Source organism: Penicillium brevicompactum, assembly GCF_028827555.1.
Source record: "Penicillium brevicompactum strain IBT 35665 chromosome Unknown utg000001l_segment0_segment0, whole genome shotgun sequence".
Taxonomy (NCBI): domain Eukaryota; kingdom Fungi; phylum Ascomycota; class Eurotiomycetes; order Eurotiales; family Aspergillaceae; genus Penicillium; species Penicillium brevicompactum.
Genome location: NW_026623203.1, coordinates 2587067 through 2606387, shown reverse-complemented (window position 1 = coordinate 2606387; position 19321 = coordinate 2587067). Strand labels below are relative to the sequence as shown.

The 19321-nt window shown below is 48.3% G+C and overlaps 10 protein-coding genes across 10 annotated transcripts; 5 read left to right on the top strand and 5 right to left on the bottom strand.

The window, feature by feature from the left end:
* Positions 1-326: 326 nt before the first annotated feature.
* N7506_000763 (uncharacterized protein) lies at positions 327-1460 on the bottom strand (the record flags this gene model as incomplete). The annotated part of the gene is made up of 2 exons (XM_056950059.1): positions 327-1156; positions 1214-1460. The coding sequence occupies 2 exons, from the start codon at positions 1458-1460 to the stop codon at positions 327-329; spliced, it is 1077 nt and encodes a 358-aa protein (XP_056815974.1).
* Positions 1461-1988: 528 nt separating this feature from the next.
* On the top strand, positions 1989-2386 carry N7506_000762 (uncharacterized protein; the record flags this gene model as incomplete). The annotated part of the gene is made up of 2 exons (XM_056950058.1): positions 1989-1998; positions 2073-2386. The coding sequence occupies 2 exons, from the start codon at positions 1989-1991 to the stop codon at positions 2384-2386; spliced, it is 324 nt and encodes a 107-aa protein (XP_056815973.1).
* A 420-nt stretch (positions 2387-2806) lies between these two features.
* N7506_000761 (FAD-dependent oxidoreductase) lies at positions 2807-4180 on the top strand (the record flags this gene model as incomplete). The annotated part of the gene is made up of 3 exons (XM_056950057.1): positions 2807-3430; positions 3484-3800; positions 3883-4180. The coding sequence occupies 3 exons, from the start codon at positions 2807-2809 to the stop codon at positions 4178-4180; spliced, it is 1239 nt and encodes a 412-aa protein (XP_056815972.1).
* Positions 4181-4357: 177 nt separating this feature from the next.
* N7506_000760 (uncharacterized protein) lies at positions 4358-6774 on the bottom strand (the record flags this gene model as incomplete). Its single annotated transcript, XM_056950056.1, has 4 exons — positions 4358-4525; positions 4579-6159; positions 6207-6318; positions 6374-6774. 4 exons carry the CDS (start codon positions 6772-6774, stop codon positions 4358-4360), a joined length of 2262 nt encoding a protein of 753 aa, XP_056815971.1.
* Positions 6775-7104: 330 nt separating this feature from the next.
* Positions 7105-7813, bottom strand: N7506_000759 (NAD(P)-binding oxidoreductase; the record flags this gene model as incomplete). The annotated part of the gene is made up of 2 exons (XM_056950055.1): positions 7105-7622; positions 7672-7813. The coding sequence occupies 2 exons, from the start codon at positions 7811-7813 to the stop codon at positions 7105-7107; spliced, it is 660 nt and encodes a 219-aa protein (XP_056815970.1).
* A 1113-nt stretch (positions 7814-8926) lies between these two features.
* N7506_000758 (transcriptional regulator family TF) lies at positions 8927-11881 on the top strand (the record flags this gene model as incomplete). The annotated part of the gene is made up of 8 exons (XM_056950054.1): positions 8927-9016; positions 9066-9145; positions 9217-10215; positions 10273-10481; positions 10533-10665; positions 10727-10948; positions 11001-11156; positions 11230-11881. The coding sequence occupies 8 exons, from the start codon at positions 8927-8929 to the stop codon at positions 11879-11881; spliced, it is 2541 nt and encodes an 846-aa protein (XP_056815969.1).
* A 656-nt stretch (positions 11882-12537) lies between these two features.
* Positions 12538-15238, top strand: N7506_000757 (fungal specific transcription factor domain-containing protein; the record flags this gene model as incomplete). Its single annotated transcript, XM_056950053.1, has 6 exons — positions 12538-12574; positions 12766-13670; positions 13725-13847; positions 13905-13955; positions 14020-14108; positions 14197-15238. The coding sequence occupies 6 exons, from the start codon at positions 12538-12540 to the stop codon at positions 15236-15238; spliced, it is 2247 nt and encodes a 748-aa protein (XP_056815968.1).
* A 29-nt stretch (positions 15239-15267) lies between these two features.
* On the bottom strand, positions 15268-15741 carry N7506_000756 (uncharacterized protein; the record flags this gene model as incomplete). Its single annotated transcript, XM_056950052.1, has 1 exon — positions 15268-15741. One exon carries the CDS (start codon positions 15739-15741, stop codon positions 15268-15270), a length of 474 nt encoding a protein of 157 aa, XP_056815967.1.
* Positions 15742-16688: 947 nt separating this feature from the next.
* On the top strand, positions 16689-17054 carry N7506_000755 (uncharacterized protein; the record flags this gene model as incomplete). Its single annotated transcript, XM_056950051.1, has 1 exon — positions 16689-17054. The coding sequence occupies one exon, from the start codon at positions 16689-16691 to the stop codon at positions 17052-17054; it is 366 nt and encodes a 121-aa protein (XP_056815966.1).
* A 352-nt stretch (positions 17055-17406) lies between these two features.
* On the bottom strand, positions 17407-18714 carry N7506_000754 (NAD(P)/FAD-dependent oxidoreductase; the record flags this gene model as incomplete). Its single annotated transcript, XM_056950050.1, has 2 exons — positions 17407-18573; positions 18622-18714. The coding sequence occupies 2 exons, from the start codon at positions 18712-18714 to the stop codon at positions 17407-17409; spliced, it is 1260 nt and encodes a 419-aa protein (XP_056815965.1).
* Positions 18715-19321: the final 607 nt, after the last annotated feature.

Genomic DNA, 19321 nt, shown 5'->3' with positions numbered 1-19321 from the left:
TGTGGCTACAATGACAAGTCTGAACTTGCCAAAACACTCAGCTGTTACATCTTTTGTAAGGCCAATCTGTGCTTCCATTTAGAACTAAACTACTCCTCGTTTTAGAATCAGGCATCAGGAGCGGTTGAAAGGTACATCTCTAGAAGTCAAGACAAGTTGATTGAGAGAAAGTCCGGTCGAAGGATCGCTATTCTCGATTTAAGATCATGCAGTCTCAACTGAGCAATGCACATAATGTTATTCAGGGACTCACAGGGAGACGTGAAACCAAACCAGACATGAGACGACAAAGGGAATCTGAACAATGAATTGTTTCAGACATTCTTTCAGCGCAACTTTTCAATCTCAGCACAAACAGCATCAACTACCCCTTGGGTGTCAGAAGTTCCTCCCAGATCAGGAGTCAAAACACCAGCACTACAGACACTTTCCACACAACTCATCAACTTCGCCGCCGCCTCCTTCTCCCCAATCCAGATGAGCATCTCGGCTGCGGACCAGAAGGTAGCGACAGGGTTCGCGATGCCTTTACCCGTAATATCGAACGCACTCCCGTGTACAGGCTCAAACAGTGAAGGGTTCTTCCGCGTGGGATCGAGATTACTCGAAGGCGCAACACCGATCGAGCCCGCCAACGCAGCAGCCAAATCCGAAATGATGTCCATATGCAAATTGGTTCCAACAATCGTATCGATTGAATCAGGCTTTCCAACCATGCGGACGGTCATCGCGTCAACAAGCATCTTGTCCCAAGTGACATCCGGGAAGTCCTTTGCGACAGAGGCAGCGATCTCATCCCAAAGAACCAGTCCGTTACGCATAGAGTTGCTCTTCGTGACAACGGTCAACAACTTGCGGGGTCGTGACTGGGCGGTCTCAAATGCAAATCGCATGATGCGCTCGATGGCATGGCGGGTAAAGATGGCCACTTCGGTCGCCGTTTCCCAAGGTTGTCCAACGTGCGAGCGCCCACCTTGCCCTGCATACTCGCCCTCGGAGTTCTCTCGCACAAGCATCCAGTCTATTCCTTTAGTTGCGGTGTTGAGGGGACACTTGGTTCCTGGGAAAGTCTTCACGGGTCGCACATTTGCATACAGCTGCAGCGGCCCGCGGAGAGCAAGAAGAAGGCCCCAAAGAGAGATGTGATCGGGAACATCTATGATATGTGTGAGTTATCATCCTCGTGTTACACCCAAAGGCAGTGAGAGCGTACCTGGTGCGCCGACGGCGCCGAATAATCCAGCATCGTATCTTCGTAGAGTGTCCAAGCAGTCGTCGGAAACATATTTTCCGGTTTCTTTGTAGTATGCGGTTCCCCAGGGAATGTGATCAAAATTGATATCAAAGGTGCCAAGTGTCTTTGCGAGCTTCTCGACGACCTGGATCGTGGCACTGACTACCTCAGGTCCGATGCCGTCACCAGGGATGGAGGCAATGCGATACGACTTGATGGAAGGCATTATGAGATGTATGGATTTAGAGATTAATCTACCATAGGAAGCTTAGAGGGGTCTATAAATAAAGGCACCTGTGACAGAGATACATACGGCTGGCTGATGGTTTACCCTTGCTGAAGTATAGAAAGGACCGAATGGCCGCTCTCGCGGGCGCGCTGCCATAGTCGTCGGCAGAACTTTCAGGCGATGAGATTTGCCACTTTACTACTCCTCCACCTCACACTTCATTCCAACACACAAGAGCAGATATGGGCAAAGAAAAAAGACCAGCACGAATTACGATCGCATGCAATGCATGTCGATCAAGAAAGCAAAAGTGCAGCGGCCAAAAGCCCGTTTGCGAACAATGCCTCGGAAACAATCGCCCGTGTAAATGGCCTGAGCAGCTACGAAGAGGCCCAGAAAAAGGCTACGCGGAGGCGCTGGAGAATCGACTCCAACTGACAGAGAGCATACTATTAAATCTGCTTCCGCTCGTGTCTGACGAACAACTCTCTTGGGCAATCCCTCTCCGGGAGAGTGGTCAAGATCATGGCACTGCGTATGTGCCATTTCCGAGACTCGAAAAGAGGGGAATTGATACTTGGTCACAATTTCCTCTTGATACATCTCAAGGTATCCGGAGGTGGCACCGAGCCTGTGTGGATGGCAGTGTGGGCTCAGATGCACCGAGCCCCAAGAGACGACGCGTGCAGAACGAGAGTCCTCCGGGTTACAACGGCGATACTGTTCATATTTCCAGAGAGACCCCAGATTCTGGAAGTGCTACTGAGCCACCGTATCCGTTCATACCAGACACCCCCAGCGCCATTGAGGGTTATCCAACCCAGTCACCCAGTAACGCAAGTCAAGATCCCACTGCAGTGCAGAGAATGAGCACCTGGGATGGAGCTCCTTCAATGGAGTTTCAACGACAGTTCCTCTGGTGAAGATAGAACCCAATTCTCGTTCTCTTTTCCAACGTCTCTTGGGGCATCTCTGTCTGTGATATCTTTGAAGTCATTCCGATGCATTTACACAGCGCAATGTAGCGCGACTCGGCAGCAAGAATCTTTATTGATCCGCTGATTGCAGTGACTCTGCCCTGATACCTCTGAATGGTGATTCAGACTACTTTCCCGGAAATACCCCGGGCATCGCCCCGCGCACGGTCTTTTGGGGCCGTTCGACGTCGTTGCCGATCACCGACCTTCTCGCCCCCTAACGCGGCAGAGAGCTGAGCCCCGCGGTGGGGAACTTGTGTGATTTGGATAGTGCGGTGAAATAAAAGATGGATCAATTCTTGACAGCAAAACTGAATCCCAGAAGAAAAAGAAAACTGGCTCTGTGGGTGTGATCATTTGTACACCATGGCGATCAACAAGGTACCATCTCATCAACCGCCCAATTCAAATTCAACACTTCTAATTCTTATCCAGGTGATTATAGTAGGCACAGGACCATCTGGTCTGATTCTCGGCCTCTTGCTAGCAAGGAAGGGTATCCAAGTTGAACTGTTCGATGAAAGAAACGAATTGAACGACCAGCCACGTGCAGCGCACTATGGATCACCTGCCATATACGAGTTATCCCGCGCAGGAGTCTTGGATGATCTCAAAGCGGCGGGACTCTGCCCCAAAGCTTTCGTCTGGAGAAAACCCGACACTAGCTTGATCGGGGGTATCAATTTCGCAGCTTTACCCGAGGACTACCCATACAGAATGCAGGTCCTCCCATTGGACCAATTGGGCCAGATTCTATACGCTCATCTCCAACGCCAACCAACCGCAAGTGTTAATTGGGGTCATCGAGTTGTCAAGGTCAACCAAGAATTCAATAAGGCGTGGATTGATGTCGAAACATCGACTGGCGTGCATCGAGCGGAAGCAGACTATGTTGTTGGCTGTGATGGGGCGAGCAGCATAGTTCGCCGCCAGCTTTTTGGACCGGAGTATCCCGGTGAAACTTTGGATGCTCAAATCGTTGCTACAAATGTGCGGTGAACATTCTGCGAGAAAAATCCATTGTTCTAACTCAATCGCTGCAGGTCTACTACGACTTTGATCGCTTTGGTTTTACAGAAGCGAATTTCATCATTCATCCCACGAATTACTACCTTGCTGCCCGGATCACGAAAGATGGTATGTATCGTGTATCGTACGCCGACACTACTGGTCTTAGTAGAGACGAATACATCGCGCGTCAACCACAGCGATACGAGGAGATTTTGCCTGGAAACCCCAAGCCTGAAGACTACCGGATCACCAACGTCTCTCCCTATAAACTCCAGCAACGGTGTGCGCCTAGTTTCCGAGTTGGGAGGGTCCTCCTTGCAGCTGATGCAGCGCATGTTTGCAACCCCTTGTGAGTACATCCATAGCCATGAGCACCCCCGTACGAACCTCACAGGAAAGAGGAAGATGTGCTAATCTAAACTTGCTTGTAGCGGCGGACTTGGACTGACAGGTGGCATTGTGGACGTGGGGAATCTTTTCGATGCATTCATTGGCATCCATGAAGGACTGGCAGATGAAGAGATTCTGGACCGATACAGCGAAGAGCGCCGGCGCATATGGAAGGAGGTTATAGATCCCATGTCGAGAGAGAATTTCCGGAGAATGTGGGACCAAGATGCCGATACCGCGCGTGAGACCGATGAGTTCTTCCGGCTGTGTGCGCATTCCGAAAAGGATGATAATCTTGCTCAACAATTGGCTTTGGTGAGTTTAATTTCTACTGTCTAGCAAACCTTGGGGCTAATTTGTGGTTGGTTCAGGGTTTGGATATTCTGAAGTTTGATATGACACAGTTCTACACCGGAAGAGGCAGGCAGGAACAGGCTTCAAAATTGTGATTGGATTTGAGATACTGTCTGAATTGACATTAGTGATTCTCTTTTTCTGTTAGGCTCTCTATGTCGATCATGAATTCCAAGCAAAGGCGTCTTCATCAAAGGAGAATAGATCATTCTGAAGGCCCGGGAAGTTGGCAAAGTCCGCAGCTAGGTTCAAATCCGGCATCTGCAGGAAAGCAGAGGGTACCGAGTCAGATTGCACAGTCGATGGGTGAGTAGGATCAGTCTGTTGAAGCTGCAAAAGTGAGCAACAGCGTCAATCTCAAGATCAGAAATCCATCAACTTACTCCGAAAGATGACACCGCATCAGCGGTCAGAAGATACTGGCGACAAGCAGAAAGAGCCTTTTTTGCGCCCTGCATCATCCATCCTTGTTTAGTCTCTAGTGAGCCGCGGCCGCGAACTGACTGCAAAACGACTGAAAGGAGGAGAATGTCCTTAAAATTGTTCCCCGCCTCGCCTATGCGACGGGACAAGCTATCAAGAGTATTTTCGACCATTCGGATGAGACTTGCTTTTGTATGCGGCGCACTGGTAGTGGGATCTGGCCCTTCGGCGACTTGGTCTGCATTCTGGGTTGACAGCTTCATGTATTCGCAAACGCCAAGTGCTGCTGACATTATATCATTTTGACAGAACGTATGGAATATGTCCCAGTATCCACTACTGTTCTGGACATCGAGGTCAGCGAGATTGGGGTCGAAGTAGTCTTGATAGGATAGGACCGCTAGAGATGAGTCAAGGGATGAAGCGGACAAGTCAGGAGTTTTTGATTTGACAGATCGGTAGAGACATAAGAGCGGTCGGCGGATGTAGAGGTCTAGGAGAAATTGGTTGAACAGAACGGATGGGTCACTTTGGCTGCTTGAATTCCGATTCATCCTTAATGATGAATGAATATCCCGTAGATAATTTTCCAATGTTTGTCTTTGCTTCATGTATTCGTTGGAGTCGATCTTGAGACCCAAGTGGTGTGCGGTGTTTACGGCCATTATGCGATGAGAAAGACTCTTCGCCAATGTTATCAGGGCGAGACTGTCGGTACGTTCCTCTGAGGGTTTAGAATCAGGTAGCTCAGTTGTGGTGTGATCGAAATCGGAGTCGTTGAGGTTAGCAGGGTAGACATCGTGGAAATCAAGCTGGGGTGTCATTATTGGCATCCCGGTTGTGATTGAAGCTTGTAGATCCATTTCAGCGATGGTAAACCATAAGCGACGTCGAATTTCAGCTTGATAAATTGACATCTTGGTAGACCCAGAGAAATTGACATGCAACCCCATGACCATTGCAGAGCGGACAAGCGAACCGGCTTCTTTCCAGGATTCTTCGGCTGCGACCGAGCGAAGCTGGCGGGCGAGGAGAATGAGTGTCTCGATTTGGAGCGTGGCAAGTTCCGTTCGGTGTTTACGCGGAAGATTCCGGAGCCATGCTTGGAGTAAATTGACAGAGTTGAGCTTCAGGTATTCCCAGGAATCGTAATGGTCAGCTTCAATGACCTTGTCACCCAAGGTGACCGAAACAGCCAGTACTGATGTAAGCTGGGGCACGAACGAGGAACCCAGGTAGAGCTCATCGTCCGAGTGAGCCCAGAACTCGTCATACTGGCGGAGGAACGACGGGACATGTAGGATTCTGAGGGTTTGCTCAAAATTTGTGGTATAAATGGTGAGCAATCTGTCACATACTTCCTTTGGGGGCAGACATTTAAGTAGCTGCAGTAGCTCTGGAAAGCCTTCCAATTCAGAGATTGATTGCGGAGAGCTGAAGAGTGATTTCGTCTTGCTCTGCAAAAATTGCACCTCTTTGGCGAGCTTCACAATCGAGGAATCTTGACAACATTGATTGACAAATCCTTTTGCTTCGTCGAACTAAGATGACGTGAGACTTTATATCTGGAGATAGCACTTCAACATACTTGATTCAGGAGAGTAATCCTGCCGTTTTGGCCATGGTACCGGGACCGAGAGCCCTTGACTACCAACGTACCAGGATGTGACTGCAACCTTGGTGATGGCAGGTCATTAAGCCTGTAGGCCTGTGTGGTAAGCAAGGGTTAGGAAAATTTGTCGAAAAGGCTCTCACCAAGAGTTTTGAGTGGGTAAATCCCTGCTGTCTCGAATAGCAAGCAGTTCCTCAACTCGAGCTAGGCGTTGCTGTACATCTTCGATGATGCCGATCTCCCTTTCTTCTGGGCGCTTGGCAATTTCAGGAGCAAGCTGGATTCGCTTGGCCCTTGGGATTGACTCTGGATGTTGATTGTATGTACAATCCGACTGCCCTGCCTTGTTGCAGTTCTCGCAAGGATCGGCACGGTCGCATTTCAGCTTCTTCTCTCTGCAGCGGAGGCAGGACACCACCGGCCGTGCCCGCTTGTTGCCCTGGGAAAGCAAGCTCATGTCGAAAGCATCATTGGTGAGCAAGAGGTCGTGTTTGATTTCTGTTGCGCGAGAAAGAAGAAAGAGAGCGAGAGAAAAAGGAGTCATCTACACTTGCGGGTTCGGCCCCAGAGTCACGCCCCAAAACGCGTTTCGCTCGCACGTCCTTTGATCCTGCCTGATGAATGATCTACGAAGCACATTGTACTATGTAAGTATTTGTTTATTCCGTATCCAGAAATCTTATTCATTAATTCTACTTTTCCAAAGCCTTCTTAGTAAACTTTTGAGGTTTTGTTTTTTGTTTGTTTTTTGTAAGCCTTGTCATTGACTCATTGCAGCATCTTTCAAATTTGAAACATCACTATCATCAGACTCAATTCGAGGAAAAACTAATGTACATGCTTAAATCACAGACCGACGACTTCTTGAAACTTCTCAGTTGGTAATGACAGGTGCGGCGTTATCCCATTTCGTCTGCAACGCCGCATCAACCAGGAAGAGGGCAACACCGATACGGCTGCAACTGCCCATCAAACCAACTCCCTCCCCATCCCTTGGCCATTCCTTCACCTCAGTAACGTCGGTTTCAACCAGACGCGAAGGTCTCACCAATACAAAAGTCAAACCACTATCCCGTATCTCCTTCTCGGCGAGATTATGGTCGTCATATGAGTATGCCATGTTAGACTTGCTCATAAGCAGACGCATCGCACATGGCATCTTATCCCATGATGCGCCTACACCGTAAGCTTGAAGAACGACAATCTTCTGCACGCCGAATTCTTTCATGACCTGAGCCACGTTGGCGTTGCTGTCTGCCATCATACGTGGAGGGGATATCGGTGCTGCGAAGGGGCTATCCTTCTCTCGAAGTGCGCTGAGGGTGACAATCACCATGTCTGGGACATCAACTTTGAAGGCATCTCGGATATCAGATGTTTCAAGGGGTGTGCCTACTTCTAGTTAGTTGAAATAATGAATCTGATAGAAAGGATTTCGTACCTTTCACAACATCTAGACCTGTTCGTTGATCCAGGGAGGTAGGATTTCGGACCAACGCTGTAACTTGATGTCCTCTTTTAAGAATATCTTCGATGACGAGCTTTCCGGTGCGACCACTTCCTCCGATGATGAAGAACCGCATACTTTCGATTAAGACTTGATTGGAAGTTTCAAAGTTGTGACCTCGTGAATGTAGTATATTGGCAACCTTGGAATCTGTTTGAATTGAATGCTGTACGAGATTTCAAGGTTCTTTCTTATATATTTCAAAAATTTGTATCTCTAGCAAATCTCTCGTATAGAATACATTATGTCCGAAGGAGATATCCGGATCCGAGAATTTCGGATCCGACCGGAGAAGACTACCTAACCAGCTGGAATGTCTACGGAAAGATCCTAGCGCATTAATCGCGTTGGATATAATATGATCGATCCAAATCTTGGAAGTTTCATTGGAGATTTATCCCCTCAATGTCCTTGAGATATCTCGAAAATCAGGTAAAGTGGGAGATTTTGCTCACATGAGCCGGAAGGGCCCGAGGGGGTTTCCTTGACGAATCTATACACTCATTTCAGTTGCGACGATGTTTTACTGTATGCCATGTCCACGGAGCTTGGTAGTTCGCCATATCGAGCATCCATAAGAGACCTCGGGAGATAATTGCACATGACTCCTACAACCATTTCTCGGTTGTGTCCGGGCCTTGTATGCCATCTCCATTAGAAAACCAATGGATCTTCTTGGGCGGCCACCGGTACTTTTGGCATCTCCCCTATTCTATAAAGTTCTATTTAGTATCTCCTTCTGAGTTTATCCTCGTCGAAAACTTGGAAACTTTCCAAGATTCAACTCCCCAGACTTCGAAACGCGGGGTGCGCGTCGGTTTTTGTTTTCCGTAAGCTTCGACTAATCCAAAACAGGTTAGACTAGTTTCGGTGATATCAGCGATTGGCTGCACCGTGCAGCATGAATGCTCAATCGAACGACATCTTCATTGCCAACGGCGCCGAATTCTGCGCCACTTGATGGAATTCTTGCTAGAACGTACAGGCTTTCCCCGCTACTGATATCCAAGAATGAACCAGTGATATCACCAAAACCACGCCGAGTGCGCCAGCAGTTTGAAGAGCCAATAGCTAGCAACGTGCAAGTATGTATAGTTCGGATTAAACATTTCCCCTACCCCGCAGTAAGAACTGTTCTACCAGGGACTTGAATTTCGATATTTCAACATCATGCCAATCTAATTTGACAATGCGTGATATACCAAAACCAAGTACCTCTACCAAGAGACGGCATCATGCCTCGATGGCATGTGTGGCGTGTCGGGAGAGCAAAGTCAAGGTGAGTGTCTGGCTCGGTGAGAGAGAAATGGCGAAACTGACCACAGCAGTGCGATGGCGGTGATCCAAAATGCTCTAGCTGTACCAACAAGCACCGCGAATGCCGCTATCAGGCCGTGGATAAGAGAAAGTAATTACAAGCTCAACTATTTACCGTGCAAATAGGCCTACCAGTCCACGGACAGTGCTGATATCATGCAGACTACCACTGAGAGTTGCGATTGAGCTACTATCGAGCAGAGTAGACCAGCTCTGTCTTTTCATTCGCGCCAACGGATTGGTAGCCCCGCCCATGTCGCAAGAAAAAGACACAGCGTTGATGAAAGTTCTTGATGTCTTGGGACTGACTGAAGTTCACTCCAATTCCATGCCAACACAAGAGCAAAAGGCATCAAATTCACAGTTTGACATTGCGAATATACTCAACAACTCTCAGGATAATGTTCCGCCCGCGCCATCTGCTGATGCTGCCGTTGCAGGCGAACCAAATGGCGCATGGGCCCAGACCTCTCCGGACAGCATATCGCAAACATCTCAGACTAATCTCATACAAGTCCCCAGTCCTCATGCCGTCTCCACATTACCAATATTTCCGGAAGTCGAAGATCTGGACGTCTCGGTCGCAGGTTCTTATCCACCGACAAATGATCAGCCGGATAATCCTTTAGGCAATCTGGGCAATTGGGACTGGACCATGGACTTCGGGGCTTCTTTAACCCCACCTTCACCAGAGATAGAAAATCTTAGCGCGGAGGCTCTACAAATACCATCAAAGCCAGTGGAAATCATGCCCGAGCCCTACAAACCACCTCATGCTCAAGATACAGCTACTCTCGACAAGGATGCTAAGAGTCCGGAAGAAATTGAGGATCTTATTGACGAACTCTCTGATCGAGTCGGCACTCTTCGTTTTGGCCCTGAAGGCCAATCTTACTTTTATGGTCCGACGTCAACATTCAACCTGGCAGACGATGATACTCCGGTATCTGACTCACAACCAAATCGCATCTCTATCTACAATGGCGCAGACTTTGACACGGCAGTCCCAACAGCTCTGCAAGATCACCTACTCAACTTATATTTTACTTGGCAAGATCCATCTTTCCACGTTGTCGATCGAGAGATGTTTGAGAAAGGAAAGTCAGCAGACTTGAGAAAAGAGAAAACCCCCTACTATTCGGATGCTCTCCTCTATGCAATGTAATTGCTCCCCTTCTGTTTGTAAGAATTTCTTTGCATACTAAGTCTTATATCCAGGTGCTCTCTCGGCGCTGCATTCGAAACCCGCTATCACCCCTCATTCGTTACATTCCCCAAATCCTTGGGTGAGTTTTTGGGAGATCGAGCCAAGATTCTTCTTGAAATGGAGTTAGACTATCCCTCCGTCTCAACAGTCCAGGCTTTGATCATTCTGAGCAGTTATGAAATTGGGATTGGGTCTGACACTCGTGGATGGCTCTACAGCGGTATGTTATTCCCAAATCTAAACATCTCCTTGGCTAAAAATAAACCCAAAGGAATGGCATTGCGACTTGCTTTTGACCTCGCTTTACATATTGATCTTTCTTCTTATGTTGCTCGGGGCTCTGTGACAGCCGCTGACGCCAAATTACGCCGAACCGTATTTTGGGCTGCATATATGGTTGACCAGTTCGTTACTCACACTCGATCAACCCCCATCACACGCACTAACCTATATTGACCATGCTAGCCTTGTTGGTTTCTATCTTGGTCGGCCATTTTATACTAACATGGAAGATGTGACCGTCAAAAAGCCTGATGATAAGATACAGCACCAACAGTCTCACAACTGGACCCCATACGGATCTCCCATTCCCTTCGCCGATAGCTTGGAGACCGGAGATTGCATAGAACTCGTCAGTCGACAAGAAGTTCTACTATGTGAACTGATGGCTCCTTGCGGTTATTTCCTGTGAGTAGTTCTCTTATAAAACGGGCTTTGCCTCGGCTAACATCTTACCAAGCTATGGAACAGCAGGTATTCCAAGATCAAAACTTCAACCTCTGAATGAGAAGATTGTTGCAGAATTACTCGACTGGAAAGCCCGGCTGCCCTCATTGATTCAAATCGACCTCACCGATCACACCACCCCATACCTTCCTCATGTTTTGTTACTGCAGTAAGTCATCAGCCAGCTCTGTTTTCCTCCCTTGATCTCTCTCATATGAGAACTTGTCTCACCTCTTTCAAAGCATGCAATATTATCAGAATCTCATCTACAGCCACCGACCCTGGATGTCAAAAGGATATCTCCAACCTCAGCCACCAAAAGGGCCCGGCTATACACACGCACGAGAGATGTGCATCAGTTCCGCCATCTCTATCGCAAAAATTCTTGTACTATACGAGACCAGGTATACACTTCGCCGCATCAACGTGAAAGCAGTCTCCATCACTTCTTCCGCTGTCCTCCTCCTCCTCTTCGCCGCGGTGTCCCAATACCAAACTTCAGATAACGATAACATTACCGCCCATCTCAGCACATGCTTCAGGGCCTTGGATGAATTCTCTCTATCTTGGCAAAGTGCCAATCGCGCCAAAGATCTTTTGGTACGACTGCAGCACAGGTGGGAGATCCGCACGCGGATCAATAAGCCTGATCGGGGCCCCGATGGCACCGGGTACCCCCCAAAGAAGCGATTTCACAAGTTGAATGGATCACAAGCCAACCAAGGTGGTGAAGTTATTTCTGGGGCCCGTCTTGCTCCAAGGGATTTGCAGTTAGAATCTGGGTTGGGCTGGATGCTCAGATTAAGTGGACAATTGCCTTCCGATGGCGATGAGGATCTCTATTCTTTTGTTGCAAATACTGAGCTACCCGAAGCTGGTTACGAGGGGGTGTGAATTTAATGTATCTTGAGATTTGCTGATTGTTGTTGTATCGTAAAGAGTCAATGAAAGCAGACGCAAATCGAATTACTACACTGATAGCGCGAGGCATAAATATGGACTTCGAGGCAACTTCCTGCAGTTTCCACATATTTTGGTGTTTTGTCCTTCAAGCTGGCAGCTTTCATGATGCTTCACTTAATGAGAGCGTGTCTCTTGCAGGAAATTTCCAGTGACGTGGGCTGCATGACACCAACCCTCTAGTGTGTCAGACGGGTGCTTGGACGCAAGCTAACCCGATTCATCGTCGGGCAAGTTTCGTGTGAGATCCTCGGATAAGCCGCCAGTCATGGCACAGAGCAAATATTTGCGGAGACACGAGTCAGTATCTGAGTGGGGACAGGCCTGAAGTCGGGAAATGAAGAAGATCGGCCTGACCCCAGAAAAATAAATGCTGACTAATAGCATTTCCCCCACCCTTCCAATGGACCGACAGCGTCCGTCTTCCGTTGATTCGCGGCGTTATGGTTTTGAAGAAATGCTCTGTCTGTTCAAGAGTCTTCAAGAAGACTGAACATTATAAGAGGCATGAGCGGTCCCGTCAGTAACTTCAAACGTGGACCAATTTTACCCCGACCTAACATCTAACATAGACACCAAAGAACGTCCATATGAATGTGGCGTCTGCCACAAGCGTTTCTCGCGAAGGTGTGTTTCGGTGAAAGCATTCAGTAGCCAGAAGCATCTTTTTGGTTGGTTATATAGGGGCTAATCTGAGTACAGTGACGTGTTGAGCCGCCATGCCAAGGGCCATAAACAAAGCCACGCAACAGTTGGCCCTTCAGATGTGCAAGTTTCACGGCCATCTTTAATAGCTTCAGCTTCAACTACAGGTGCAGATAATGCATCTGTCAGCACGGGGGTGCCAATTCCGGCGTTTCCTCCAAACACACAAGAAACGCCCCTCGCAAGCGGACTGCCATCATCGCTGGATTATCTGGCCGACATCTCAGCCCACCATGGCCGGAGCGAGACGGAATTAAATCCAATGATAATCGACGAACAGCAGCCTTACTATGGGTGGAACGAAGTTACGCACGCAGATTCATCACAGCGAGCCGGCTTGGCGTTCGACCCTGTGCCCCCTGCGCCGAAAGACATGCTCCAATTATGGCTCGAGCCTCGCACTGATACTGTGTCTAATAGCTCGTTAGATTTGATGCATGAGAATCAACTTCCTCTCATAAACGATAATCTGATACTTACGCCAGATCTCCATCGGCGTTCGGTCGAAAGCAAGTCCGGCAGCGACAATATTCCCAATGAGCGGTTCTTCAAAGTCCAGCGGTGCTGGTTGGCACCACCTAGTGCCGGACGTCTCATTAATAGCTTGTGGCGGGATACTGCAATGTCTTCAGTCGATAACATCTTCTCTGTTCAATCCTTGCACTTCTCTGATGACACAAATGCAGGTCAGGGGTCGCGTTGTGGTTTTGATGAGGATTGCAGACGACGACTACAAGCAGCTTACGGACACGACTCTCATCCCCAGCACACGAACACCGGTATCTCTCCGGGGACACCTGTTTCAGCATCTCATTACTCCAGCTTCCCTCCAGCTGAGATCTTTGACATGTCACTTGATCATTACTTCCGGCTTTTCCATCCACTCTTGCCGTTCGTCCATGTTCCCACTTTCTCTGCGAATAAAACACGACCATCACTCCTATATGCCATGACGCTGGTTGGAATGACGTTACTTGGTACCAAGGGAACTACTGCCTTCGTGTCCAGGAATTTCTCGGTATGATTATTTTCTTTCTGGCATTATAATGCTCACTAACTGACGAATCCTCAGACTGTTTTGGATAAAGTGACAGTCGAGTTTGCGAGATGCTCATTAGGTCTCGAAAATGCTGCTAGCACCATGACCTTGTTCGCCACAGCCTTGCTGCTATTGGAGTTGGCAGGCTTGACAGGGGTAACACTTCTCTCTTGGTCCAATGGGGCGCTCATGCTAATTGAATTCCTTTTACAGAATAAGGCACATCTAGAGCAATGCCAACCCCTTTATATCAACGTGATGTCGGTATGTTTGAGTCTGGAAACTCCATTTAGTTGGTTGTGGCTATGTTTCTGACGGTGTTCTGTAGGTTGCTCAGCGTCATGGGCTGTTCTCAGCCACCGAAGGTCAGATACTGGATATGACTTTGTTCGAATCGGTCCCCGATATAGACATGAGGTGGAAAGCATGGAGCAAAGTTGAGTCCACTAAAAGGCAAGTCCTCTGTCCTGTGTGGTCATCAAGAATTTTTCTAACAATATCCCAGGATAATCATTGGACTCCTCCTCCTAGACTCCTGGTACTCCTCATTTCTCTCAACAAGTCCAATAGTACACCCAGACTCGATTCAAATCATTCTTCCTTGCAGCGAAGATCTTTTTCGCGCACACTCATCAACCCAGTGGACTCAGCTCATACGCGGCGGCAAACGCATTCTCTCATTGACGATCCGCGCACCCTCCGAAAAGGTCAACATCCCAGCCTTAGAAAGTCCTCTAGAAGACTTCTGTGTCCAATCCGTGTTATCGATCGTCCATCTTCGCCAGTCTGAAGCCTACCATCGCCTCCTTTCCAACCGAGCCAGCTATCCCTTTGCACCGTGTCACATATACGCCATGGACGGCCGCGCTAGATGCCTGCCCTCACTCCAATCCCAACTCATCACAGCTTATGGCGAAATTCTCGATCAACTCAACTCAAACACTCTCATAGCCTGGCATTACATGTGCATGATGCTGACTGCCGACATTCAAATATTCGATCTGGCGGCTGGTCGCGCAGGCCCGACTCCTGCTCGGAAGGCTCTAGCAGACATCCGCGAATGGTCGCAGACTTCTGCTGCCCGGCGTGCGTGTCTACACGCTGCACACATATACAAAGTCATGACGAACCGAAAGACTTCCGAGCATCCTTCCTTTCAGTCGGTGTTCTCGCTCTTCTCGGCTGGATTGGTTCTCGGCCTGTATACGTTTATGGTTCCCGATGTGACAAGCTCATTGCCAGGAATTGGTACCGTGGAGCTGATGGACGAAATCGACTGGAGATATGTTGGAACGGAAGGATTCACTAACTTCATGGAGCCGAGAGGGGGCCAGACTTATCCTTCGACTGATGATTCCAGCATCAACTTCATTCGAAATGGTGCTACAATCTTCCTACGGGGTCAGTCAGTTCAGGGCGGGTATCAATCCGCACGTCGTGTTCTTCTGGATTATGCTTCTCTTCTCAAAGACTCTGGGAAAGGAACGCTCAACCAATTTTCTCACATTCTGTACATCATGAGTGATGTGCTGATGGATGTCGAATAACAAATCACACAGTCTCACTGTTACTATGTCTACTCAAATTCACACTCTATATTCTCCCCCACCCATAGCAATTGGTCCAGAATCCGATCCTCCAAATCCACAGAAGTCTCTGGCGGTAGGGTCTCCGAGGTCGGCACACCACCACGGAAGATCCGCTTTCGATCCACAGAAATACGACCCTCGCGAATCTCCTTCGCATACCAATTACACTGCTCGATGGCGATTGCGACGACTTCATACTTGTCAAGGTCCCTCTCTGCATAAACGGGAATGGACTGGACCCATGGGTAGTCATGGTGCTTAGGCTTGGGATCAATTCTGCACTGGTTATGGCGCATGTGGTCGGATAAGAACTGCATGAGTATATCCCCCTCGAGATTAGGAGTGATGTCCGGATATGTTGCGTAATCGACTGTTACCCAGTGGGTATACTCGGGTGACTCGTCATCCTCAATGAAGTTGAACCCCGTTTCATTGTCGATGAACATCCCTTCCCGAAGCATCTTGCTAGAGCTGACAGGCTTTGGCCTAGGCTGAAATTGATTCTCTCAGAGATAGTTTATGGCAACCTTGGAACCACGGAGTGATTGACGCTTCAAAATGCTAGGTGCTCATACCACGCATCCCCTTGTACTCAGTTCCACTCTTTATCTGTACTCCAAAGTATCTGCACATCAATTAATAAGTTTCAACACAATGTCCTTTTATGAGTTCAAATAAAAGACATCTCTTGTCTTGCCCAGGTGGTGACCGATATTTATAGCATGACTGACACAAAGAAAGCAAAGTCTTTGTCTCTCTTGGGTGGTGTTTCGTTCATGGCATTATCTAGCCATGAATCACTCGATAATTTGTCGGTCTATTGGAGGAGGCATAGGACAAAATTACCGTCTTCATATATTTGACCTAGAGTTAGCGCGGCAGAATACTACCCGGGCACCAGTTCATACGTCGCTTGGTTCATAATTTTGCTGTTGTCCTATAACTGCAGGTTTCTGACTCCCAAATTGTATCTGAATTGTGATCGAGTCTATTGGATCCCTCCGCTGGTAACAACCCTTGGAAGCTATGTGTTTCTCCTAAATAAAGATCTGTAGTATCACTATCAGCATTTGTGTATGTCGGCTTTCAACACTTATTATAACCTTGGAAGTACCTAGGTATCAACTATGCATTACCGAAACGTGGCGATTCTACGCGTCTTCCATTGACCAGTCTCTTTTTTTAGGCGAGAAAAAAGCTATTTTATTATCTACATATGTCAAAGGATAACGATTGTCAAAGACTTGAAAGCCTGAGACGTGAGGTGGACTCTGCCATATAAGATCAAGTATACCACAAGATCTCATCATCGTCTCTGACCCAGCTACCTATCTCAAGCCAAACTCTCTATAACCATTCAAGAATTCAAACCATCAAACTTTTAGATCTGAACATACAAACCGCCACCATGCCTGGAGGTAAGTTCATTCGCCCAGATGGCACCCGCATCTCAGAAGATGTGACCCTGGAAAAGCCCTCGTGCGTACATTGGGTTAATGTGAATTTTCGACAATTTGGTGGGCGAATTGCAAACTATGGCGGCGAAGAACTGATGCGCCTTATGGCCCAAAAGATTCGTTCAGGGGTCGTTACTATAAGCACAGAACCCAAGCACCATACTCACTCTGGTTGTCTTTCTCTGCCTGTTGTAGCAAACCCGCGCCTTTCCCTGGCGCAGGTTTTGAACACTGCAGCTGAGATTGCGGACTGGCACGTCGATGAAATTGCGGCTGGTAGGGAAACCCTGGACGTTCAGAGCATCAAGGCCTTCTAGCGGCGATATCCTCTATCAATGGCCTTTAGGTTTTTGTCCTTGGTCGGAAGTGCTGGATTGAGAGGCAAGAAGCACGAGGCTATCAACTGATAGGGCAGGTTAGTTTTGAAAAAGGATATAACAGGGTAAAAAAAAGAAGAGCGGAAAAGGCAAATGAAAAGGAAAGGAGAGGATTGAGAGAACCTTGGAAGAGATCAAAGGATTGAACAGTTTTGCAGTCGTGGATACAGTCGTGGAAATCCAGGCAAATGTCCTGAGAGAGATGTTGTTTATACTGTGCTCGGATATTCTAGCTCCAAGACAAATGCAAATCTTTATATACTTCGTATCAGCATGCAGAATGCAGGTCTACCTACTTATACAGTATTCCATCAACCATCTCGCCAATAGCCAGACAGCTAGTTAGCCCGGGGCTTTCAATGCCCAGCAGGTTAACGAATCCAGGCAATCCCTCTTCCTCGCGAATGATGAAGTCCTGGAATCCCTTGCCCTCGTTGACAGAACCGCCCCGACCCAACTTGGGTCGAATGCCACAGTAATCCAAGGCAATAGCATCAACATCAACACCCGGCATGAACGATTTGATTTCTCTCAAAGCCTCCTGCAAATTCGCAGGGTTTGGCTTCAGATCATCCGGGCTATCCACCCATTGGACATCAGGTCCAAAACGGATGCGCCCGCCCATATCAAGCGTCAGATGCGTACCCAGACTAGGCGTGCCAGGAAGCGTGGCTGGGTAAACAAGAACCGAAGTCCGCGGCCTCGAAGCCGCATACGAGAAATATGTCCCCTTGGCATAATGGGGGAAGAAATGACGGTCATCTGGAAGGAGCATATTGCTTATCGCACAAGCCCCATGGCCAGCACTGTTGATCAATGTCTCTGCTGTGAACGTCGTCACAGAGCCATCTTCGTCCGAAGCAGCTGTGATTTTGTACCCTCCGCGCCCGCCATCAATAGCCTCGACCCCCGTGACCCGCGTCTTGAAAGCGACGTCACCACCTCGGTCTTCAAAGTCGCCTTGTAGATATGTCATGAGTGAGTGGCTATCGACAATGCCGGTTGTCAGACTCTCAACGATACCCGCGTCAGCCTTGACATCTGGTTCGCGCCGGAGGGCCTCGTCTCGGCCGACAAGTCGCGTCGGTGCGTCCAGGGTTTGCGCATGCGCGTGCACTTTCAGTGAGGCTTCCCATTGCGCTTGTGTTTGGGATACGATCCATTTCTTCGTGTTGCGGTGGGGGATATCGTTCTTGGAACAGAGCTCATAGAGGAGGTTGCGGCCGCGGATGCAGAGTGTGGTTTTCAGTGAGGTTGCTGGGTAATAAAGACCGGCATGGATCACCTGGTAACTGTTAGTTGGGTGTGTAGAGAGGGGTAGGGAAGGTCGTGCCTCGGAGTTGCGACTGCTTGTCTCTGTGCCTGGCGCATCATGGCGCTCGAGTAGAATGGTTGAGGTGCCCTCGTGAGCTGCCAATTGTCTTGCGGTCGCAAGGCCAACGACGCCAGCGCCAATTACCTAAAATTTGTCAACTGGGCTGCATGGGTGGGATTGGCGTCGTCTTACAGCATGCGTGAAGTCCGCATTGGCAGCACGGGTACTAGAAAAGCAGCACCGGCTAGGAAGCTTAATTATATGCTTAAATGCACGTGCAGACATTTCTGCAGGAAAGTTGACCTGCAACTGGAAGGGGGAAAAAGGTGCAAGTTGCACATACTGGATGACGCGATCCCGACCTCGGATTGCGCTTATCTCCACACGATAGCGGTGCAGCTAGTTATCGGGTTTGTTTTGTCTACACTTGTACTCCGTACGGGTGTCTTGACTGTGCGTGTAGTGTATTTGGTTTTTATATTTGATATTTATCTTTCCATCTCAAAACAACTTGGAAATCCAAAATTGTTGAGACAAGGAAATTGTGTGGGCATATCCCACGATTGTGATCAGTGGATCCCCAGTTGTATATCCTGATATGTCACCTCTTCATGTACATGCGCCTATAGAGTATGTGGGCACAAGTCAGCCAAAACGTAAGGATTTGATCAATGATCATAAAATACCCATATGCACCTAGTGTACAGTATGATACTCCCAAGATCAACTCCACTCCAAGGTTGTTCATAAAGCAAACCTTGGACCTCGGGAAGACCTAGGTACCATTTATACTCAACGTGGACCTTTCAAGGTTAATCATGCCATGCTTCGTGCATGCCAGGTGGAAAAAAAAGGTAGTCAAATAACCTAGGAAGCATTCAATTCCCACCTT